The sequence below is a fragment of the Cherax quadricarinatus genome, chromosome 60, assembly GCF_038502225.1.
Source record: "Cherax quadricarinatus isolate ZL_2023a chromosome 60, ASM3850222v1, whole genome shotgun sequence".
Classification (NCBI taxonomy): domain Eukaryota; kingdom Metazoa; phylum Arthropoda; class Malacostraca; order Decapoda; family Parastacidae; genus Cherax; species Cherax quadricarinatus.
In genome coordinates this window covers 8,544,522-8,564,365 of record NC_091351.1, presented here as the reverse complement: position 1 = coordinate 8,564,365, position 19,844 = coordinate 8,544,522, and the positions used below count along the sequence as shown (strand labels likewise).

The 19,844-nt window shown below is 39.0% G+C and overlaps 1 protein-coding gene across 3 annotated transcripts in view; it reads right to left on the bottom strand.

Annotated features, from left to right (window-relative positions):
• The window catches only part of LOC128694492 (BRCA2-interacting transcriptional repressor EMSY), a 97,307-nt gene extending 81,553 nt beyond the window's left edge, over window positions 1-15,754 (bottom strand). For all 3 annotated transcript variants that reach the window (XR_011393671.1, XM_070097912.1, XM_070097913.1), the window contains exons 1-6: window positions 15,679-15,754; window positions 13,490-13,577; window positions 5,927-6,101; window positions 4,893-5,077; window positions 2,879-3,032; window positions 856-1,075 (exon numbers count right to left, since the gene is read on the bottom strand). Coding sequence is in view for 2 of the 3 variants with exons in the window: in XM_070097912.1 (XP_069954013.1) it covers window positions 856-1,075; window positions 2,879-3,032; window positions 4,893-5,077; window positions 5,927-6,101; window positions 13,490-13,577; window positions 15,679-15,681 (825 nt within the window). In the remaining variant the exon portion in view is untranslated. The remainder of the gene's footprint in view (window positions 1-855; window positions 1,076-2,878; window positions 3,033-4,892; window positions 5,078-5,926; window positions 6,102-13,489; window positions 13,578-15,678) is intronic.
• Window positions 15,755-19,844: the final 4,090 nt, after the last annotated feature.

Below are 19,844 nucleotides of genomic sequence, written 5' to 3'. Positions count from 1 at the left end.
TCCAGCTAAACACTTAAATTAAACCTAAAGTCCTTAAGACTGTACTCCCTGGAATACAGCCACTGAAGAGTGGATGTATTCCAATACACTGAAGAGTGGATGTATTAGCAAATAGATCTATAAAGAATGAAGCAAAAAACACAAGAAATGGGGAGAGAATATTGCAGAAGTGTTAAAAAAAATATGTGGAAAGTCATAAAAATGTCAAGGAAAGCCAAAAAATATATAATGTACAGATCATCTCTGGAATTCACATACTTAGCAATCTGTGAGAGTCATTTATAAGATAAGAGATAAGATTTCGTTCAGATTTTTAACCCGGGAGGGTTAGCCACCCACAATAACTCAAGAAAGTCAGTGCATCATCGAGGACTGTCTGTCTTATTTCCATTGGGGTCCTCAATCTTGTCCCCCAGGATGCGACCCACACTATTTGACTAACAACCAGGTACCTATTTGCTGCTAAGTGAACAGAACAACAGATGTAAGGAAACCCGTCAAAATGTTTTTACCCTGCCGGGAATCGAACCTGGGCCCTCCGTGTAAGAAGCGAGAGCTTTGCCAGTCAGGCCACAGTGACTGTACTGAAGACAATTTGGTTAATAGCTTTAATAATTCACCACTGTTTTTAGCTTCATATACTTGGCACATAAATATTTATCAGTAGTAAACTAGCTCTGGAAAAAACCTGTGCCTTCAACAAAGTGAAACTACATACATCCCATCATCTGGCACCAAGACAGCATTAAGAAAGATGCATTTTTACCAATTCTCTGTCCCATCCCACAGGTATGTAGTAATTTTGTTTCATTTTTGAGGTAAATATAATATAATAAAATCTGTTTATGTTCTGACCTGCTTGGTGGGTGTCCCAGATGCGGGAGGAAGTTCCCTAGGAGCTGGGGGAGGGGGTGGAGGAGGAAGGGGGTGTTCGGTGGAAGTTGATCTCTTCCGTTTTCTTTTATCACTACTTCCACCTCCACCACCACCACTCCCAAGGCCAACACTCACAGGGCCACTACTCCCTCCTGATGATGTGGTAGGTGGAGCTTCTCGATTTTCCCGATTCTCTTTCCTGTAATATATTAAAATCCAACTTGAAATATAAAAAATATATCCCTAAAATAATACAGCCACTTAACCCCTTGAGGGTCCGTGCCGTAGATCTATAGCTTTACGTTGAGGGTCCAAACTGTAGATCTACATCATGAGCTCAGCTCACTCTGATAAGCTGTGAGCGGTAAATTTTGGCCTTGATGAGAGAATACATCTATGTGGTATGTGTGCACCACATAAAACAAATCCTGCAGCACATAGTGCATAATGAGAGGAAAAAAAAAACAGACCGTAGTTTTCAATTAAAACAGCGACTTTGCAGTGTTTTTTCATGTGTGTTTTATAGTTGTATTTGCAATTTCTTGGTCTCATTTGATAGAACAGAAGATATAATACAGAAATAGAGATGATTTTGATTGGCTTTAGTACTGGAAATGGCTTGAAACTGAGCTCAAAGTAGCAGAAATGTTAAATTTTTGCTGATGTTCAAGGGTAAACAAATGACCTCACACATCTAATACACGCCTGCTGGTGGGTCTAATATACGTTCACAAATGTTCTGATATTATTTATACAATTATTACAATACTGCATAACAGTAAATCTTCTATTGTTTGGTTTGAATAAAAATTCATTATATGAATAAAAAATAAAAATGGAATTCATTAGTAAAGCCTGAAAATGTAACTAATGAACAGAGGTTCTACTTCACTGCAACTATTAGTAAAGAAATACTTTCAGTCTCTGCCTCCCATGAAGAGCTCTTCAGATACAATCTGTAGTACATACTATAATTACTCCTAGATCTCTATCCCCATTCTTCTGATTGATTTCACTCTCTGTTCTTTCCGTTAGGCAGAATTTATCTTCATTAAATTGCATCATTCACTTGTCCCTCAATCTGCTTGATTTATTCAGATCTTGTGAAAGAGAATGACCCTCTCAGCCACTAAAATACTGAAAGTTAGATCTTTGGTTTATGGAAGAACATAAAACAGGGTGTGTTATAATTTCAACACACTAAAACTCCAAGGCATAAACAAAACAGACAAAGACAGTGAAGGATCAAGAACAAGGACATACCTAATGGAAACTGCATATACAGCCTCTCCTCACTGAGCGACATACTCGTTTACCAATGACTCGGACTTACAACACACTCTCTGACCAGTATGCATACCTAAATAATGTATATTAAAGCTGATTTCCCCTATTCTGTTTATTACAATATACAGTACACTACTGTATAAACATTTAAAAGTATACTAGAAATGTTATAAATGGGGCAAAGGTGATATTAAAACAATATCAAAGATGGCTGACACAAACTCACTACCATTATAGCGACAAATTCATTTACTAACATGGTCTTAGGAACAGAACTTCGTTGTTAAGTGAGGAGAGGCTGTATTGTAAGTACAGTGGACCCCCGCATAACGATTACCTCCGAATGCGACCAATTATGTAAGTGTATTTATGTAAGTGCGTTTGTACGTGTATGTTTGGGGGTCTGAAATGGACTAATCTACTTCACAATATTTCTTATGGGAACAAATTCGGTCAGTACTGGCACCTGAACATACTTCTGGAGTGAAAAAATATCGTTAACCGGGGGTCCACTGTATACCTAACCAAGCGAAAAATGTCAGGAATATCAAATGAGCTAGTCACTAATATTGCAATGCAAATGTATTAAAAAATGAGTTTTTAAACAGCGAGTGGCACACACTAAGAATGTTATGAAGTTTGAATTTGTATATTATTATTATTACAATCAGAAGTGCTCAACCCACAAGGATCATACAACTGTATATGTACTTACGGTGGCAGCTTAGATAAACGAGCCTGTGACATTGGCAGTGTGGTATATGATCCCTGATCACTGTTGTACTGTTGAGGTACCATAGCACCTTGGATAAATCTAAGTCCTTCTGTCTCCTCCTCAGAGTCCGTGTCATCAGATTCAGCACCAAGATCTGAGGGTATGAGGAACAAAAAATATGCAATAATTTAAAAATCAGCTTTAATTATTAATACACTTATTAGAGCAGCACTGTATGTAATAAAATATATACAGAGTTCTATGTTTTATACTGTTAATTCATGTATAAACCATAATCCATTCTTGATTCACCAAAAAATTTACATTTTTGTACATGATTTTTTGAAGCATGAAAGTTAAGACACTTGTGCAACATCTGGTTATCTTTATTGTAGACGTTTCGCCATCCAGTGGCTTTATCAATACAGAATCTTGGACATAATAAGAAAACAGAAGAACAATATACAAAAGATGAGGTAATCAGTCCCTCAGCCTTGGAGGTGTTTAGAGCACCGTGGTTGTAGAGATTCTGAAGCAGAGGCAAGGAGACTGGCGCTTATATAGGCGTCAGTGAATAGGGATGTGTAGCAGACGAGGGCATAGTCACTGGTAGGCAGGATTCCCCAGTGGAAGTAGGTCCTACCTAAATTGATGGGTTAGTTGTAGTAGCCGTGAAGAAGGTCATGTAGATGTCCTCTGAACCATGATTCCATGATGTTGCAGTGCCTGACAAGTTGTGCAAGACAGGTATACAATACCGACAAGATGAAAGTTAAGACACTTGTGCAACATCTATATTGATAAAGCCACTGGATGGCGAAACGTCTACAATAAAGATAACCAGATGTTGCACAAGCGTCTTAACTTTCATCTTGTTTGTATTGTATACTTGTCAGGCAATGCAATATCATGGAATCTTGGTTCAGAGGACATCTACATGACCTTCTTCACGGCTACTACAACTAACCCATCAATTTGGGTAGGACCTACTTCCACTGGGGAATCCCGCCTACCAGTGACCATGCTCTCGTCTGCTACACGTCCCTATTCACTGACGCCTATATAAGAGCCAGTCTCCTTGCCTCTGCTTTAGAATCTCTACAACCACGGTGCTCTAAACACCTCCACGGCTGAGGGACTGATTACCTCATCTTTTGCATATAGTTCTTCTGTTTTCTTATTATATCCAAGAATCTGTATTGATAAAGCCACTGGATGGCAAAACATCTACAATAAAGACAACCCGATGTTGCACAAGTATCTTAACTTTCATCTTGTCAGTATTGTATACCTGTCTTGCACAACTTTTTGAAGCATGTGTGGCATGTTCACTTTTAAGTAAAATAAATCGGACCATAAATTGGAATTCTTTACGATGATCATTTTCTTTTGGCTTTAAAGAAGTGCAAACTTAGTGCTCAAAAATTTTAATAAGTACAACACGGTGTACATTATTTAGCTTTCTAGTGAAATTGCATATGCTAGGTCTGTTTAGTAACCTCATATCCTAAAGCATCTCAAATTCAGGTAGTCAGCATCTCAAATTCAGGTAGTCAGGGCAGGCAAATTGTATGGTAAGGAATGCACAGTACCCTTTAGTCTTCGAAAAAATGTATATCAGTTCTGGAACATAGCATAAGTTTCTTGCATGTTCTTCAGTGTTTATAAGAATTATATATACATATATATATACTGCTTCATACAGGGGTTTACTGTACATGTATACTGCTATAATCATTATTATATTCATGGGGAAGCACTAAACCTTCTTTCTGCCATAATGGATAATAACTTAGCTAATATAACAGCACCAGTCCATTACTGTAGAATGCAATATCTATGACAACTTCCACTCTGTACCAGCGACAATTAATCTTTCAACTAACTGAGGTGATTAAACTGTCAAATGAAAGATATATGCAAGAGCTCAAAAATTTATTAAGTTTCTGACAAACCACAGATCTAATAAGGTGAATACTATTGTATACATTAACAAGAGCAATGTTTGACTTACCATCCATTTTGCCATATAATGCTGTTGTATTTGGTGGAGGCATTTTTGCGTTGATGCCATAATACAAAAGGGCCATCCTCGTAGCTATTGCAGTGTACGATGTTTGTGGAGGAACCCTGGGCATGAGTGGGATCAAACGTCTACCCTCTACAGCCCATTCAACTCCTGTGTTAGGCCCAGCTAGGCTATACAAATATTTGTAATTAAGGAACCAAAATAGGACATTTATTACAAAGTACAGTGGATCCCCGGTTTACGATCAGCTCCCAATGCGACCAATTATGTAAGTGTATTTATGTAAGTGCGTTTGTATGTGTATGTTTGGGGGTCTGAAATGGACTAATCTTATTCACAATATTCTTTATGGGAACAAATTCGGTCAGTACTGGCACCTGAACATACTTCTGGAATGAAATAATATCGTAAACCGGGGGTCCACTGTATATGTATAGTCTAAAAACAGTACAGTATATCATATGTAAATGAGAATTATACTAAAACTGAGTTTCAAAAAACAAACCATATTACAGTACAAAACTCTTACAGTGCACAGTAGTTTATAATTGGAATACTACCTAACATTCAATTATTACCTCTGAAAGAAGTATAAAAAATGCCTTGTTTTGAAAAAAATGATAACACCCAAGATTCCCTCACGTTCTCCATCACTGCTAGATGACCCACAAATCCCACTAGAACAAGACATAAGGAAGGCTTGTTTAAATGGTTTGGCTATGTAGAAAGGATAGAGGGGGGACAGAGAGGAAAGTATAATGGGTAGCAGTCATCCCAGGAATGGTCGGAAGGTTGTGCTCTGAAATATGCATGGGGAATGTTGCAGATAAGTGCAGTATATCATTTAAATAGTGTTGTTTAAGAACATCTTGCAAGACAGCTAGAGAATAAACAATAATGAATATGTTTCCCTTTTTGGGTCACCATACCTTGGAAATAAATGGCTGGTATTAAAAAGTTGATAACCATGGAAAAAAATGCGAGTTTTGCAAAGAAAATAATCCCCCCTAACAACTTACGTGTCTGCAATAGTGTTGAGTTTTTCATCATTAACTGCTCTCCGTATCTCTGCACGGTGTCTTTCAAGGGTGATGGAAAATATTGTCTGAAGGTCATTTAGTAGCTTTCTCTTCTCCTTAGTAAGTTCTCCTTGAGCTCGTAAGACTGATACAACTTGGCTGTAAGTGGTTAGTTCTGTGGAATGTAGATAATTTACGTGATATATAAAATAACTCCAATAAAGAAAGGTGATAAAACATTTGATTATTATTATTATAATCAAAATAAAGCCGTAAACCTACTAGTGCCATACAGCATAAAATGTTAGAACAATAAACACTGACTTAACAAGAATTATTCAAGTAGTTTAAAATCATAAAATAAATTAGCCTCTCCTCACTTAACGACGTACTCATTTACCAACGACTCGGACTTACGGCGGGTTTTCTGACCAGTATGCATACCTAAATAATGTATATTAGAGCTGATTTCCTCTATTCTGTTCATTACAATATACAGTAGAGCCCCGCTTTACGGCATTCCACTAATATGGACATTTCAAATTATGGCCAAAACTTGCTATACAGCTCCCCCCACCTGACTTTCTAACATGGTCACCATGTCCCACCCGGTTTGTTTACATTCTCTGTGAGCACAACTCCCCATCATGTCTGGAAACTTTCCAAAATTTAAAGTGTTTTAAAGTTATTTCAAATTATATACATTTTTTATTTTATTAACACATCAGCTGATACCCACCAAGGCAGGGTGGCCTGAAAAAGAAAAACTTTCATCATCATTCACTCCATCACTGTCTTGCCAGAAGGGTGCTTTACACTACAGTTTATAAAACTGCAACATTAACACTCCTCCTTCAGCGTGCAGACACTGTACTTCCCATCTCCAGGACTCAAGTCCGGCCTGCCGGTTTCCCTGAATCCCTTCATAAATGTTACTTTGCTCACACTCCAACAGCACATCAAGTATTAAAAACCATTTGTCTCCATTCACTCATATCAAATACGCTCACGCATGCTTGCTGGAGCTCCAAGCCCCCTCGCACACAAAACCTCCTTTACCCCCTCCCTCCAACCTTTCCTAGGCTGACCCGTACCCCGCCTTCCCTCCACTACAGATTTATACGCTCTCGAAGTCATTCTGTTTTGTTCCATTTTCTCTACATGTCCGAACCACCTCAACAACCCTTCCTCAGCCCTCTGGACAACAGTTTTGGCAATCCCGCACCTCCTCCTAACTTCCAAACTACGAATTCTCTGATAATTATACTTACGTGTACAGTACCTGTACCTAAGTAAACTTACACACTGTGCTGGCATGCAGGTACATGTTAAAATCACTAAGAGTGTCTTATTAGTCTTGAAGACACCATATTAATAATGATAATAATAATAACACACAATAATAATCACTCTGAGGCACATTAAAAGTTGTACAAAACATTAATACAGTGGACCCACGACCAACGATGGCATCAATTAACGATAAATCCGACTAGCGATACATTTTAACACAAAATTTTTGCCTCGACTAGCGCTAAAAAACTCGACCAACACTATTCGTTCCGTCTGAGACGCGTCCACTTCTGGCCAGTGTTTACAAGCCAGCCAGCCACCGCGGTCGCTTCCAAGCACACAATCGGAACATTTCATATTATCACAGCCTTTTTAGTGATTGCACCTGCAAAATAAGTCACCATGGGCCCAAAGAAAGCTTCTTTCTAGTGCCAACCCTACAGCAAAAAGGGTGAGAATTACTATGGATTTGAAGAAAGAGATCATTGCTAAGTATGAAAGTGGAGTGCGTGTCTCCAAGCTGGCCAGGTTGTACACAAAACCCCAATCAACCATCGCTACTATTGTGGCCAAGAAAACGGCAATCAAGGAAGCTGTTCTTGCCAAAGGTGCAACTATGTTTTCGAAACTGAGATCGCAAGTACTCAAAGATGTTGAGAGACTGTTACTGGTGTGGATAAACGAAAAACAGATAGCAGGAGATAGCATTTCTCAAGCGATCATATGTGAAAGGCTAGGAAGTTGCATGACGATTTAATTAAAAAAATGCCAGCAACTAGTGGTGATGTGAGTGAATTTAAGGCCAGCAAAGGTTGGTTTGAGAGATTTAAAGGGAAGGGAAGTAACCCCGGAAAAGGACTTGCCACCTCAAGTCCTAATGGAAGGGGATTCCCCTTCTAAACACTAAGACCATCAACACTCTCCCCTCCTCCCATCCCATCAATCATCACCAGATCTTCAATAAAGGTAAGTGTCATGTAACTGTGCATGTCTTCTTCAGTTTGTATGTATTAAAATTAATATTTCATGTGGTAAAAACTATTTTTTTTTCATACTTTGGGGTGTCCTACACAGATTAATTTGATTTCCATTATTTCTTATGGGGAAAATTAACTTGACTAACGATAATTTTGACTAACGATGAGCTCTCAGGAACAGATTAATAGCATCAGTCAAGGGTCCACTGTATAGACATTTTGCTTAATCCATCTATGACATTTTTCCAAAATTATATACTAAACATGCTATGTAACATATAAACATGATAAATACACCCACAATAGAATAAATTAACATAAATATGAGATGTTTTTCCAGTTGTCTTGCTGGAGTGTCGGAAAGAATAATGTTTTCTCTAGTTCAGCACCAAAGAAAATGTGTACACAATGGTATTACTGGGGATAACTGTAGAGAATTATTCCTTTTGGCCCTCACTCCGAGTGTCATTCCTTCTATACATGGTGTGTTACATGAGAATGGTAGTGTTGCTCTTTATTTATTCTACTGTACCAACGTGGAGACGACTTGTAAGGTGTTTGTATTATGATATAAGCTTTACAAATATGGAAATGAACATATATCAACCCACCAGCCGTGTTCATCTTTGTTTACATACTCTGCGGCTCTGTCCTCTCTCATTTACTCATTCTTTCTCTCTCGTTTATTCGTTTTTATCTTGTTTACTCAACTTTCACCCTACATTAGGACTACAAATATTTTAGGGTAAGTGATGAGTGTATTGTACATGCGTTTTATTGCTCTAGGATACTTTAATTGCTGTAGTATAGTAAATATGGTTGGGGTGGCCAGGAGAGCTACCATACCTACCACACCTGACTTTCTACAAATAAATACTATTCTTCGTTCACCCTACATTAAGACTACAAATATTTTGAGGTAAGTAGTAATGAGTGTATTGTGTGCATTTTACTTTTTATAGTTTTTTTAATGCCTAGTTCTACTGCTAACTTAATATATTAGTGTAAACTTATTATCTGGCATTTATATGCATTTATAAGTGGAAATGAATGGCGTACTGCTTTGGGGCGATGTCCGCTTTCCAGCGGTAGCGTGGAACCTAACCTGCCATATAAGTGGGGCCCTACTGAACAGTGCACAACTGTATAAACATTTAAAAATACAGTGGACCCTCGACCAACGATGACATCATCTAACGATAAAATCGCCTAACGATGCATTTGAGTGTAAACATTTTGGCCCGACCAACGATGAAAAACTCGACTAACAACATTCATCCCGAACGCGTCCATGCGTCCGTCTGGCCTGAGCATGCCTCAGCTGCCCTGCGTTCAGTTAGTGTGCCATTGTCTACAAGCCAGGGCAGTCGGTTACACGCATACATTCAATACATTTCATATTATTCCAGTGTTTTTAGTGCTTGTAACTGCTAAATAAGCCACCATGGGCCCGAAGAAAGCTAGTGCCAACCCTGTGGTAAAAGGGTGAGAATTACAATCAAACTGAAGGGGATAATTACAGAGTATTAAAGTGGAGTGCATGCCTCCGAGCTGGCCAGGTTGTAAAACAAACCCCAATCAACCATCGCTACAATCTTGGCCAACAGAAAGGCAATCAAGGAAGCTGTTGTTGTGAAAGGTGCAAGTATGTTTTTGAAACAGAGATCGCAAATACTCGAAGATGTTGAGAGACTGTTGTTGTTGTGGATAAACCAAAAACAAATATCAGGAGATAGTATTTCTCAGTCAATAATATGTGAAAAGGCAAGGCAGTTGCATGATGATTTAATTAAAAAAATGCCTGCAACTAGTGGTGATGTTAGTGAATTTAAGGCCAGCAAAGCTTGGTTTGAGAGATTTAAGAATCGTAGTGGCATACACAGTGCGATAAGGCATGGTGAGGCTGCCAGTTCGAACCAAAAAGCGGCTGAAAAATATGTGCAGGAATTCAAGGAGTACATAGACACTGAAAAATTAAAACCCCAACAAGTGTTTAATTGTGACAAAACAGGCCTGTTTTGGAAGACAATGCCAAACAGGACCTACATTACACAGGAGGAAAAGGCATTGCCAGGACACAAGCATATGAAAGACAGGGTAACTCTCATGTTTTGTAGTAATGCTAGAGGGGTTTGCAAAGTGAAGCTTCTACTCATGTATCACTCGGAAACTCCCAGTGTGTTCAAGAAAAACAATGTCGTCAAGGCTAATTTGTGTGTGATGTGGAGGGCAAACAGTAAGGCATGGGTCACTAGGGACATTTTCTGATTGGTTTTATCATGTGTTTGGCCCCACTGTGAAAAATTACCTCCTGGAAAATAAATTGGACCTCAAGTGCCTCCTGGTATTAGACAATGCTCCTACTCATCCTTCAAGACTTGCCAGAGCAAATTGCGGGGGACTTGAGTATTATAAAAGTGAAGTTCTTGCCTCCTAATACCACTCCTCTCCTCCAGCCCATGGACCAGCAGGTCATTTCAAATTTAAAAAAATTGTACACCAAAGCAGTGTTTCCAAAGTGCTTTGAAGTGACCTCAGACACTCAACTGACCCCAAGAGACTCTTGGAAAGATCACTTTAGTATCCGCAACTCCATAAACCTTATAGGTAAGGCTTGGGAGAGAGTGACTAACAGGACCTTGAACTCTGCTTGGAGGAAGTTCTGGCCAGAATGTGTACGAGAGAGAGATTTTGAAAGGTTTGGGGCTAACCCTGAGGAGCCTATGCCAGTTATGGAATCTATTGTGTCATTGGGGAAGTCCATAGGGTTGGAGGTTAGTGGGGAGGATGTGGAAGAGTTGGTGGAGGACAACAATAAAGAACTAACCACTGATGAGCTGCAAGAGCATCTGCAACAGCAAGAGACCACAACTGAGGAAACTCCTTCAGAGGAGGGGAGAGAGAGATGGAGGAAGTTGCCTTCTTCAACGAATAAGGAAATTTGTGCAAAGTGGGTTGATGTGCAAACCTTTATGGATGAAAATCACCCTGACGCAGCTATTGCAAGCCGTGCTGGTGACTTTGACAATGTTGTGGCCTATTTTAGAAAAATCTTAAAGGAACGCCAGGTATAGAGCTCTATGGACAGATTTTTGGTGCGACAGAGGTCCAGTGACTCTCAAGTTGTTCCCAGTGGCATTAAAAAAAGAAGGGAAGTAACCCCGGAAAAGGACTTGGTACCTAAAGTCCTTATGGAAGGGGATTCCCCTTCCAAAAAATAATACACCTCCATCTCCCCTCCTCCCATCTGATCACTCACCAATAAACCTTCAATAAAGGTAAGCGTCATTCATTCTTCATGTAGTATTTACTGTGCATGTATCCTTGTTTTTCTGTGTAGGAAAATGTACATTTCATGTGAAAAAAAAATTTCATACTTTTGGGTGTCTGGAACAGATTAATTGGATTTCCATTATTTCTTATGGGAAAAATTAAATCGGCTAACGATAAATTCGGCTAAGGACAAGCTCTCTGGAACAGATTAATATCGTTGGTCGAGGGTCCACTGTATACCAGAAATGTTATCAATGGTGCAAAGGTGACATTAAAACAATATCAAAGATGGTTGATACAAACCCACTACCATTATGGTATGCTCCTTATTTAGTGACGAATTTGCTTACTAACATGGTCTTAGGAACAGAACTCTGTCGTTACATGAGGAGAGGCTGTATATCATTATTTTTTTATAACACACATCAAATGCAAGGCCAAAAGAAAACAAAAATACTGTATTAATAACTATCTAAAAGTTTCTCTGTACTACTTGAAGGCATCAGGAGCAAATGCATCAAGATGGACAATTTGTTCTGCAAAATGAAAGTTTACAAAAAAATAAAATATTCACTATTCAATTATGCATATGCAGCCGCATAGAAAAAAGTAATAAACCTGAACATTTTTGTGTATAGTACTTTTATGATGAGTGATAATGTACTGATAATGTTTTAATACCATACATAAAAATGGCTGGATTTATTGATAACTGATGTGGAATGAGAGAAATAAGAAAAAATTGCTATATATTTGAGGATTAAAATTATAATAAGGTACTAATGACAGAATAATAATTTGCAGGTGTCATATGGCCATATATGCAGAGAAGAAATGCACCTCAAAATTCCACTTGCAACTCTCCAAATTAAAGGGAAATGGAATAGTGTACTGTAAAGAAAGCAAACCATTGCACAAGGAATAAGCAATATTGCTAACAAAAGTTATTTTATTAATTTGCACAAAATATTGAAAAAATTCATATATTGCACATTCCATATATAAAATTTAGTTGAATATCATAATTTTATCAAATGTGTTAGAAACCAACATACAGTACAAAACAGCATATACAGTGGACCCCCGCATAACGATTACCTCCAAATGCGACCAATTATGTAAGTGTATTTATGTAAGTGCGTTTGTACGTGTATGTTTGGGGGTCTGAAATGGACTAATCTACTTCACAATATTCCTTATGGGAATAAATTCGGTCAGTACTGGCACCTGAACATACTTATTGAGTGAAAAAATATCGTTAACCGGGGGTCCACTGTATAATGGTTCCAACAAACAAAGGAAAAAATGAAGAAAACTTGTATGCTGTTGTGCTCTACATCTTGAGTTAAATTCCAATACAAACTTATTTGCATCCTACAGAAAAATCCAGACACAAACAGAGGTATACATAAGAGGCCAAAAAAAAAAAAATTATATACCAGTACTGTATTACAAATTAAGAATGTATCACAGAAAAAGAGAATCATAAAGAATACAAAGGTACAATACCATAACTGGAACAATACACATATAACCTGGTGGCCTGGTGGTTAACGCTCTCGCTTCACACGGTGAGGGCCTGGGTTCGATTCCCAGCCAGAGTAGAAACATTGGACGTGTTTCTTTCAACCTGTTGTCTATGTTCCCCATCAGTAAAATGGGTACCTGGGTGTTAGTCGACTGGTGTGGGTCGCATCCTGGGACACTGACCTAAGGAGGCCTGGTCACAGACCGGGCCGCGGGGGCGTTGACCCCCGGAACTCTCTCCAGGTAAACTCCAGGTAAACATAGGAGAGTGCAATGTCATAAGTTTCTTTCTCCCATATGAGGGTTATTTGGGTAAAATAATCATACAAGATTTTATGGGTTATGATATACTAATAAAGACCTATTTGTTAAGCATGCTCTTGTGATAATGTAAATATAAAGTGCCAAAGGTATTGAAGTTTATTTTTCACATAGCTTGTACAAAATAATGATGTCATCAATGAAAATATAAAATGCCAGAGGTTAATCTCACCTAAAGCACGAAGAGCTTTCCGACATTCGTCCTTCGTCATATCCAGCAATTTCGGCCATTTATTTGGCACCTTATTTCCTATATCCATCTGAAACAATTTTAAACCAATAAGATAAATAAAATTAAAATACTTCAAAGAAATTACATTTTAAACTTTTTCAGATAATGGCTTAATGTATATAGTATAAAATTTACCATGGAAGTTACTACTGCCACAATGAGCACTACATTGAAAAATTTCTGATCTTATGAGAAAAATTAATAAGTTTATTTAGGTACAGGTACACATAAGTACAATTATCATACATAGTGTAAATTACCCAGGATAGCCCCCCAAAAAGGTCAGATAAAGTGACTTATTTCCACTGGGGTCCTTGTGTTTGTTTTGTTTGATTCATGTTAAACGTGGAACCCACGTGGCTCATGCTGTGCAAAACGTGGTGGAGGCGGCTTGATCCTATTTGTTTCCTATTTGTGCTCACCTATATCCCCTGGGGTCCTAGTGATAAGGGAAAATGTTAGAGTAATTGCAAGAGGTGCCCCATACCTCGATCGCTAGCATACTCAGCTCACTCACTGAGGTTCAAGGTTCGATCCCCAGTATGGCTGGAAAATATTAGAACGTGTTTCCTTAAGACACTTGCTGCCCATGTTCATCTAGCAGTAAAACAGGTACCTGGATGTTAGTCGACTGGTGTGGGTCGCATCCTGGGACAAAACTGACCTAATTCGCCCAAAATGCTCTACATAACAAGGGGCTTCCTATATAGTAGTATGTCACTGTACATGTACTTATAGAAATAAAGATTATTATTATTAAGATTACATTATTATATTATGGGGAGCAATAAATCCATAGGGATTATATAGTACCTGTTGGGGGAGGGGTTCAATTCAGGGAACTGGACTAAAAATCCAATTTCCTAGATCAAGAGCCCCTCACCAGCATCAGGGAACATCCCTTGAGAGGATCACAAGATGATAAACATTTCCACTGAGATATCAAAGTATCGCACCTGCGTTTTATTCACCTCCAGCACAAGCTGTACATATAGACGAGGCACAGATGAGGTTGGATTACCTTAGGTCAGCTAGTCCTACTTTCCCTACACCAGACCACCAGTGTAGGACACCACTAACGACCTCCAGTGGCATCAGTGGTAATAAGTTTATTGAGGCACAGGTATACGTAAATACAATTATCATAGTGTATATTACCTAGCATAACCCCAAAAAAGTCAAAGTGACTTATTACCATTGGGATCCTAGACTTCCATTGGGATCCTAGACTTCCATTGGGATCCTAGACTTCCATTGGGGTCCTTGACTTCCACTGAGGTCCTTGACGTCCACTAGGGTCCTTGACTTCCATTGTGGTCCTTGACTTCCACTGGGGTCCTTGACGTCCATTGGGGTCCTTGACTTCCATTGGGTCCTTGACTTCCATTGGGGTCCTTGACTTCCATTGGGGTCCTTGACTTCCATTGGGGTCCTTGACTTCCATTGTGGTCCTTGACTTCCACTGGGGTCTTTGATTTCCATTGGGGTCCTTGACTTCCATTGGGGTCCTTGACTTCCATTGGGATCCTTGACTTCCATTGGGATCCTTGACTTCCATTGGGGTCCTAGACTTCCATTGGGGTCCTTGACTTCCATTGGGGTCCTTGACTTCCATTGGGGTCAGTAAGTAGGTAACTAAGTTTATTTAGGTGCAGGTACGTATAAATACAGTTACACAAATTATCATACATGGTAACATGTGTAAATTACCAAGGATAACCCCCAAAAAGTCAGACAATGTGACTTATTTCCATTGGGGTCCTTGAATTTCCAATGGGGTCTTTGATTTTCCATTGGGGTCCTTGATTTCGACCTAATATACAGCACTCCACAGCTTAACTGTCGTTCAGCACTGACTGCAGCAGTCACCCTACGAACACCCCTCGACCTCTCGCCTAAAATATATCAATATCCCGTGAGGAAATACCTTACAACTATGAAATAAAACATAAAAGAGCATCATGGCAGCAGTTGGTCGGCTCGAGTACGTCTCACCATTTTGCCAGAGCGTCGCCAACACCAGCTTATTACCGCATTAATATGCATCTCCGCCACTCCACGCCCCTCTCACCCCTCCATGCACGCCAAAAATGTACTCCAGATGTGCAAAAATGTGGGGCATTGCTTACCATGATCGAAAAATTGTGTATTTCCAGCGTCACATCTTCGAGTTACTTTGTCAACAAACAGGACAGTCTTGGGGGGTAACAACCTAAAATTATTTGTATTATAAACCACTACGGTTACTCTAATAACGACATCTATATTTAATAGTATGATTTAACTAATGAAATAGTGAATTCTTTAAATTATTTTTCCCCATTTGTGCCGCAGCTGTGTTTATTTATTAAAGAAAGCAGAGAAAAATATCTTGCGCCAAACTTTTGTGGTATGAAAGTTTTTCATGCATATTACGGCTTTTAACAAACATACAAATTCTTATTATAATTATCTCAATATCACGTAATCTTTGTTTGCTTTGCTTTAAATATAACATTTTTCTCTATTTTTAAGCTAGTAGCCCTTGTTCAAAATCTTCATGATAGTTTATTCAGGTACACAAATACAGTTACATAGATTATCATACATAGTACCATATGTGTAGACAAAAACAAAACAAAAATAATTTAAAATTGGAAAAAAAATAATTTTGTTTCACTTATTTTCAGGTCCTGATCTGAGCTCATCGTTAATTTATTTCTTATGTGGGGTGGGTTAGGCGGATTTATTTTGTGAAAATAATAATAACCTACCGTGGAAGATATGAGATGCGTCTTTGTTTCTCTTCTGATGCGTCTTTGTTTCTCTTCTGATGCGTCTTTGTTTCCCTTCTGATGCATCTTTGTTTCCCTTCTGATGCGTCTTTGTTTACCTTCTGATGCGTCTTTGTTTCCCTTCTGATGCGTCTTTGTTTCCCTTCTGATGCGTCTTTGTTTCCCTTCTGATGCGTCTTTGTTTACCTTCTGATGCGTCTTTGTTTCCCTTCTGATGCGTCTTTGTTTACCTTCTGATGCGTCTTTGTTTCCCTTCTGATGCGTCTTTGTTTCCCTTCTGATGCGTCTTTGTTTCCCTTCTGATGCGTCTTTGTTTCCCTTCTGATGCGTCTTTGTTTCCCTTCTGATGCGTCTTTGTTTACCTTCTGATGCGTCTTTGTTTCCCTTCTGATGCGTCTTTGTTTACCTTCTGATGCGTCTGTGTTTCCCTTCTGATGCGTCTGTGTTTCCCTTCTGATGCGTCTTTGTTTACCTTCTGATGCGTCTCTTTCCCTTCTGATGCGTCTCTGTTTACCTTTATAATAATAATACCTTCTGATACGTCTTTGTTTCCTTTCTGATATGTCATTGTTTATCTTCTGATGGATCTTTGTTTCCCTTCGGATGCGTCTTTGCCTTCTGATGCGTCGTTGTTTCCCTCCCGATGCGTCTTTGTTTACCTCCTAATGCATTTTTGTTTACCTTCTGATGCGTCTTTATTTCCCTTCTGATGCGTCTTTGTTTACCTTCTAAAGCGTCTTTTTTACATTCTGATGCGTCTTTGTTTACCTTCTAATGCGTCTTTGTATACCTTCTGATGCGTCTTTATTTCCCTTCTGATGCGTCTTTGTTTACCTTCTAAAGCATCTTTGTTTGCCTTCTGATGCGTCTTTGTTTACCTTCTGATGCGTCTTTGTTTACCTTCTGATGCGTCTTTGTTTACCCTGCTGTGATTGGCCAGCCACGTTACACCACTCGACACTAACTGATAATTAGCTCTAGTGTGCCGTTCATACCAAAAATAAATGCATTTTTTTCGCAAAAATCTTCCAGAATATAAAGTTGCACAAGAAACAATAATTGTTGCCAGGTTACACACAACATATTTGTAATTTACACAACAATATAATGTGCGAGTTTTGACCAGGACCAAAACTCCCTATTAACCTTTTCTGACGTATGCTAATATATAAGCAATTTATTATTTAGACCTAATACAGTTTGGGCTTGACAAGGACCTGCCAAGTATAGGCCGGTAGGCCTGCTGCACTATTCCGCCTTTCTTATGTTTTTAAATTGTTTAAGTTTTGCATAGGCAGAAGTAGATGCCGTCTTTCCTACCTTCAGTGAACACAACAATGAACATACCGGACCAATCACCCAATTATGAACATTGTAACAAGTGATGCTGATACATGCACATCATTTTCACTATCTGGATAACAAGTGGGTAAAATCGCAACATTTTCTTTTCTAGTTCCTTATAAATTTCATTATTTCACATGAACTTAATGTACTATGTATATATGTTGGTAGAATTACCCATAATATGTAAAATAAAAGAACACATATGCAACTAATGTAACATTTTGTTGTGGCAACGTTTCGCTCTCCAGGAGCTTTGTTAAGCCGTTACAAACACTACGTAGACACAGAGGGCATATATAGGCTTAGAGTGAGGTGCATTGCTAGTGATAGTAGTAGTAGTGATACAATATGGTAGTAGTAGTAGTAGTAGTAGTGATACTACTACTACTACAACTTATATCACTACTACTACTACTTATTTCACTACTACTACTACTACCACTAGTATTACACCTCACTCTAAGCCTATATCTATGTCTATGCCTGTGTCTATGTAGTGTTTGTAACGGCTTAACAAAGCTCCTGGAGAGCGAAACGTTGCCACAATAAAATGTCACATTAATTGCACTTGTGTACTTTTACTTTACATGTAGTACCTTCTCTTATACAAAACTAGTCCGTTATAATTTTAATCTTAAGTCTACCCGAAATGCACTGCGTAACTGTTATGGGCAGACGGGTCGCATCCTAGAAGAAAGCTTATAAAGTACCAACGAAAATACCCCCAGCTATGTGCCGCTTTCTTGGGTTATTCTGGATTAATTACCCAACAACTTTTTCTTTATTTTTATCTATATTTGTCACGTTTTTTCATTGCAGACCTTCTAATTTTCACCGTTGTTGCAAATAGTTTAGACGTTGTGCGTTGCTTTCATAAGTTGCAGACTAGAATGTATTTCAGTTAAATTATGTTTTTCCTGTGGTTACCCATTCTACCCATCTGAAGCACCTTCATACGTCCCAAGCCCAAGATTAGAATCTGGGCTTGGCCCACCAACGGAGGAGGACACACTAGAGAACCGCCCGCGTGCCGTGGGTGGCTGAGGTGCACCACGACCACAAGAACCTTCCTAAGTGCTCTTCCTGATCTTGTCGACTCGCAAGGCTGGTCGCCCATCACGCGAGTAATTGAAGATGATGAATTTTTCCATACATTAATAGATGGACCTGGGAGCTGCGGGACATCTCTCACGAGGCAAGAAATGGGACTGAATACAGGCAGAATGGGGTGTTATACTCTCGACCCCCATAAGTCACACTCTTGGATTTTGCTAGGATAGTTCCAGGTTTAATCTATGTGAGTTATTACTGGTGTATCCCTGGAAAAATCTAAGCCCTCAGAACTATTGAAAAAAAAATATTCTTTGTGAAAAACGTTTGTAGATTTTCTCAGATAAAACTTATACAGTCTTCTGACCCATGGGGTTGGTAGGTAAGACACATAGGCAACAGTTAGGCAACTTTATTCCGAAACGTTTCGCCTACACAGTAAGCTTCTTCAGTCGAATACAGAAAGTAGGCAGGAACAGTAGAGATGTGAAGACGATGTAATCAGTCCATCACCCTTGAAGTCGTTGTTAGGTAAGACACATATGCAACAGTTAGGTATCTTTATTTCGAAACGTTTCGCCTACACAGTAGGCTTCTTCAGTCGAGTACAGAAAAGTTGATAGAAGCAGAAGATACTTGAAGACGATGTAATCAGTCCATCACCCTTAAAGTTTTGAGGTGGTCAGTCCCTCAGTCTGGAGAAGAGCATTGTTCCATAGTATGAAACAATATGGAGATGAAGTGACAGGATGGAGCCTTATATAGCGCCAAGAGGTGAGACGTAGGTCACTAGAAGAGGTAAGAACTCAGATGTTGGGAGGTCAGGTCCCTCTCAAATCCAGCCGTTCTCACTAGTAGAGGTTGTCGAAGTTGATTGTAGGTCTGTACCAAGATACCCTTGTGTTGCAGTGTCTGACAGATTGAACATTAAAATGGTATAAAATACCGACAGGTTGTTAGGTAAGACACATATGCAACAGTTAGGTATCTTTATTTCGAAACGTTTCGCCTACACAGTAGGCTTCTTCAGTCGAGTACAGAAAAGTTGATAGAAGCAGAAGATACTTGAAGACGATGAAGAGGGTGATGGACTGATTACATCGTCTTCAAGTATCTTCTGCTTC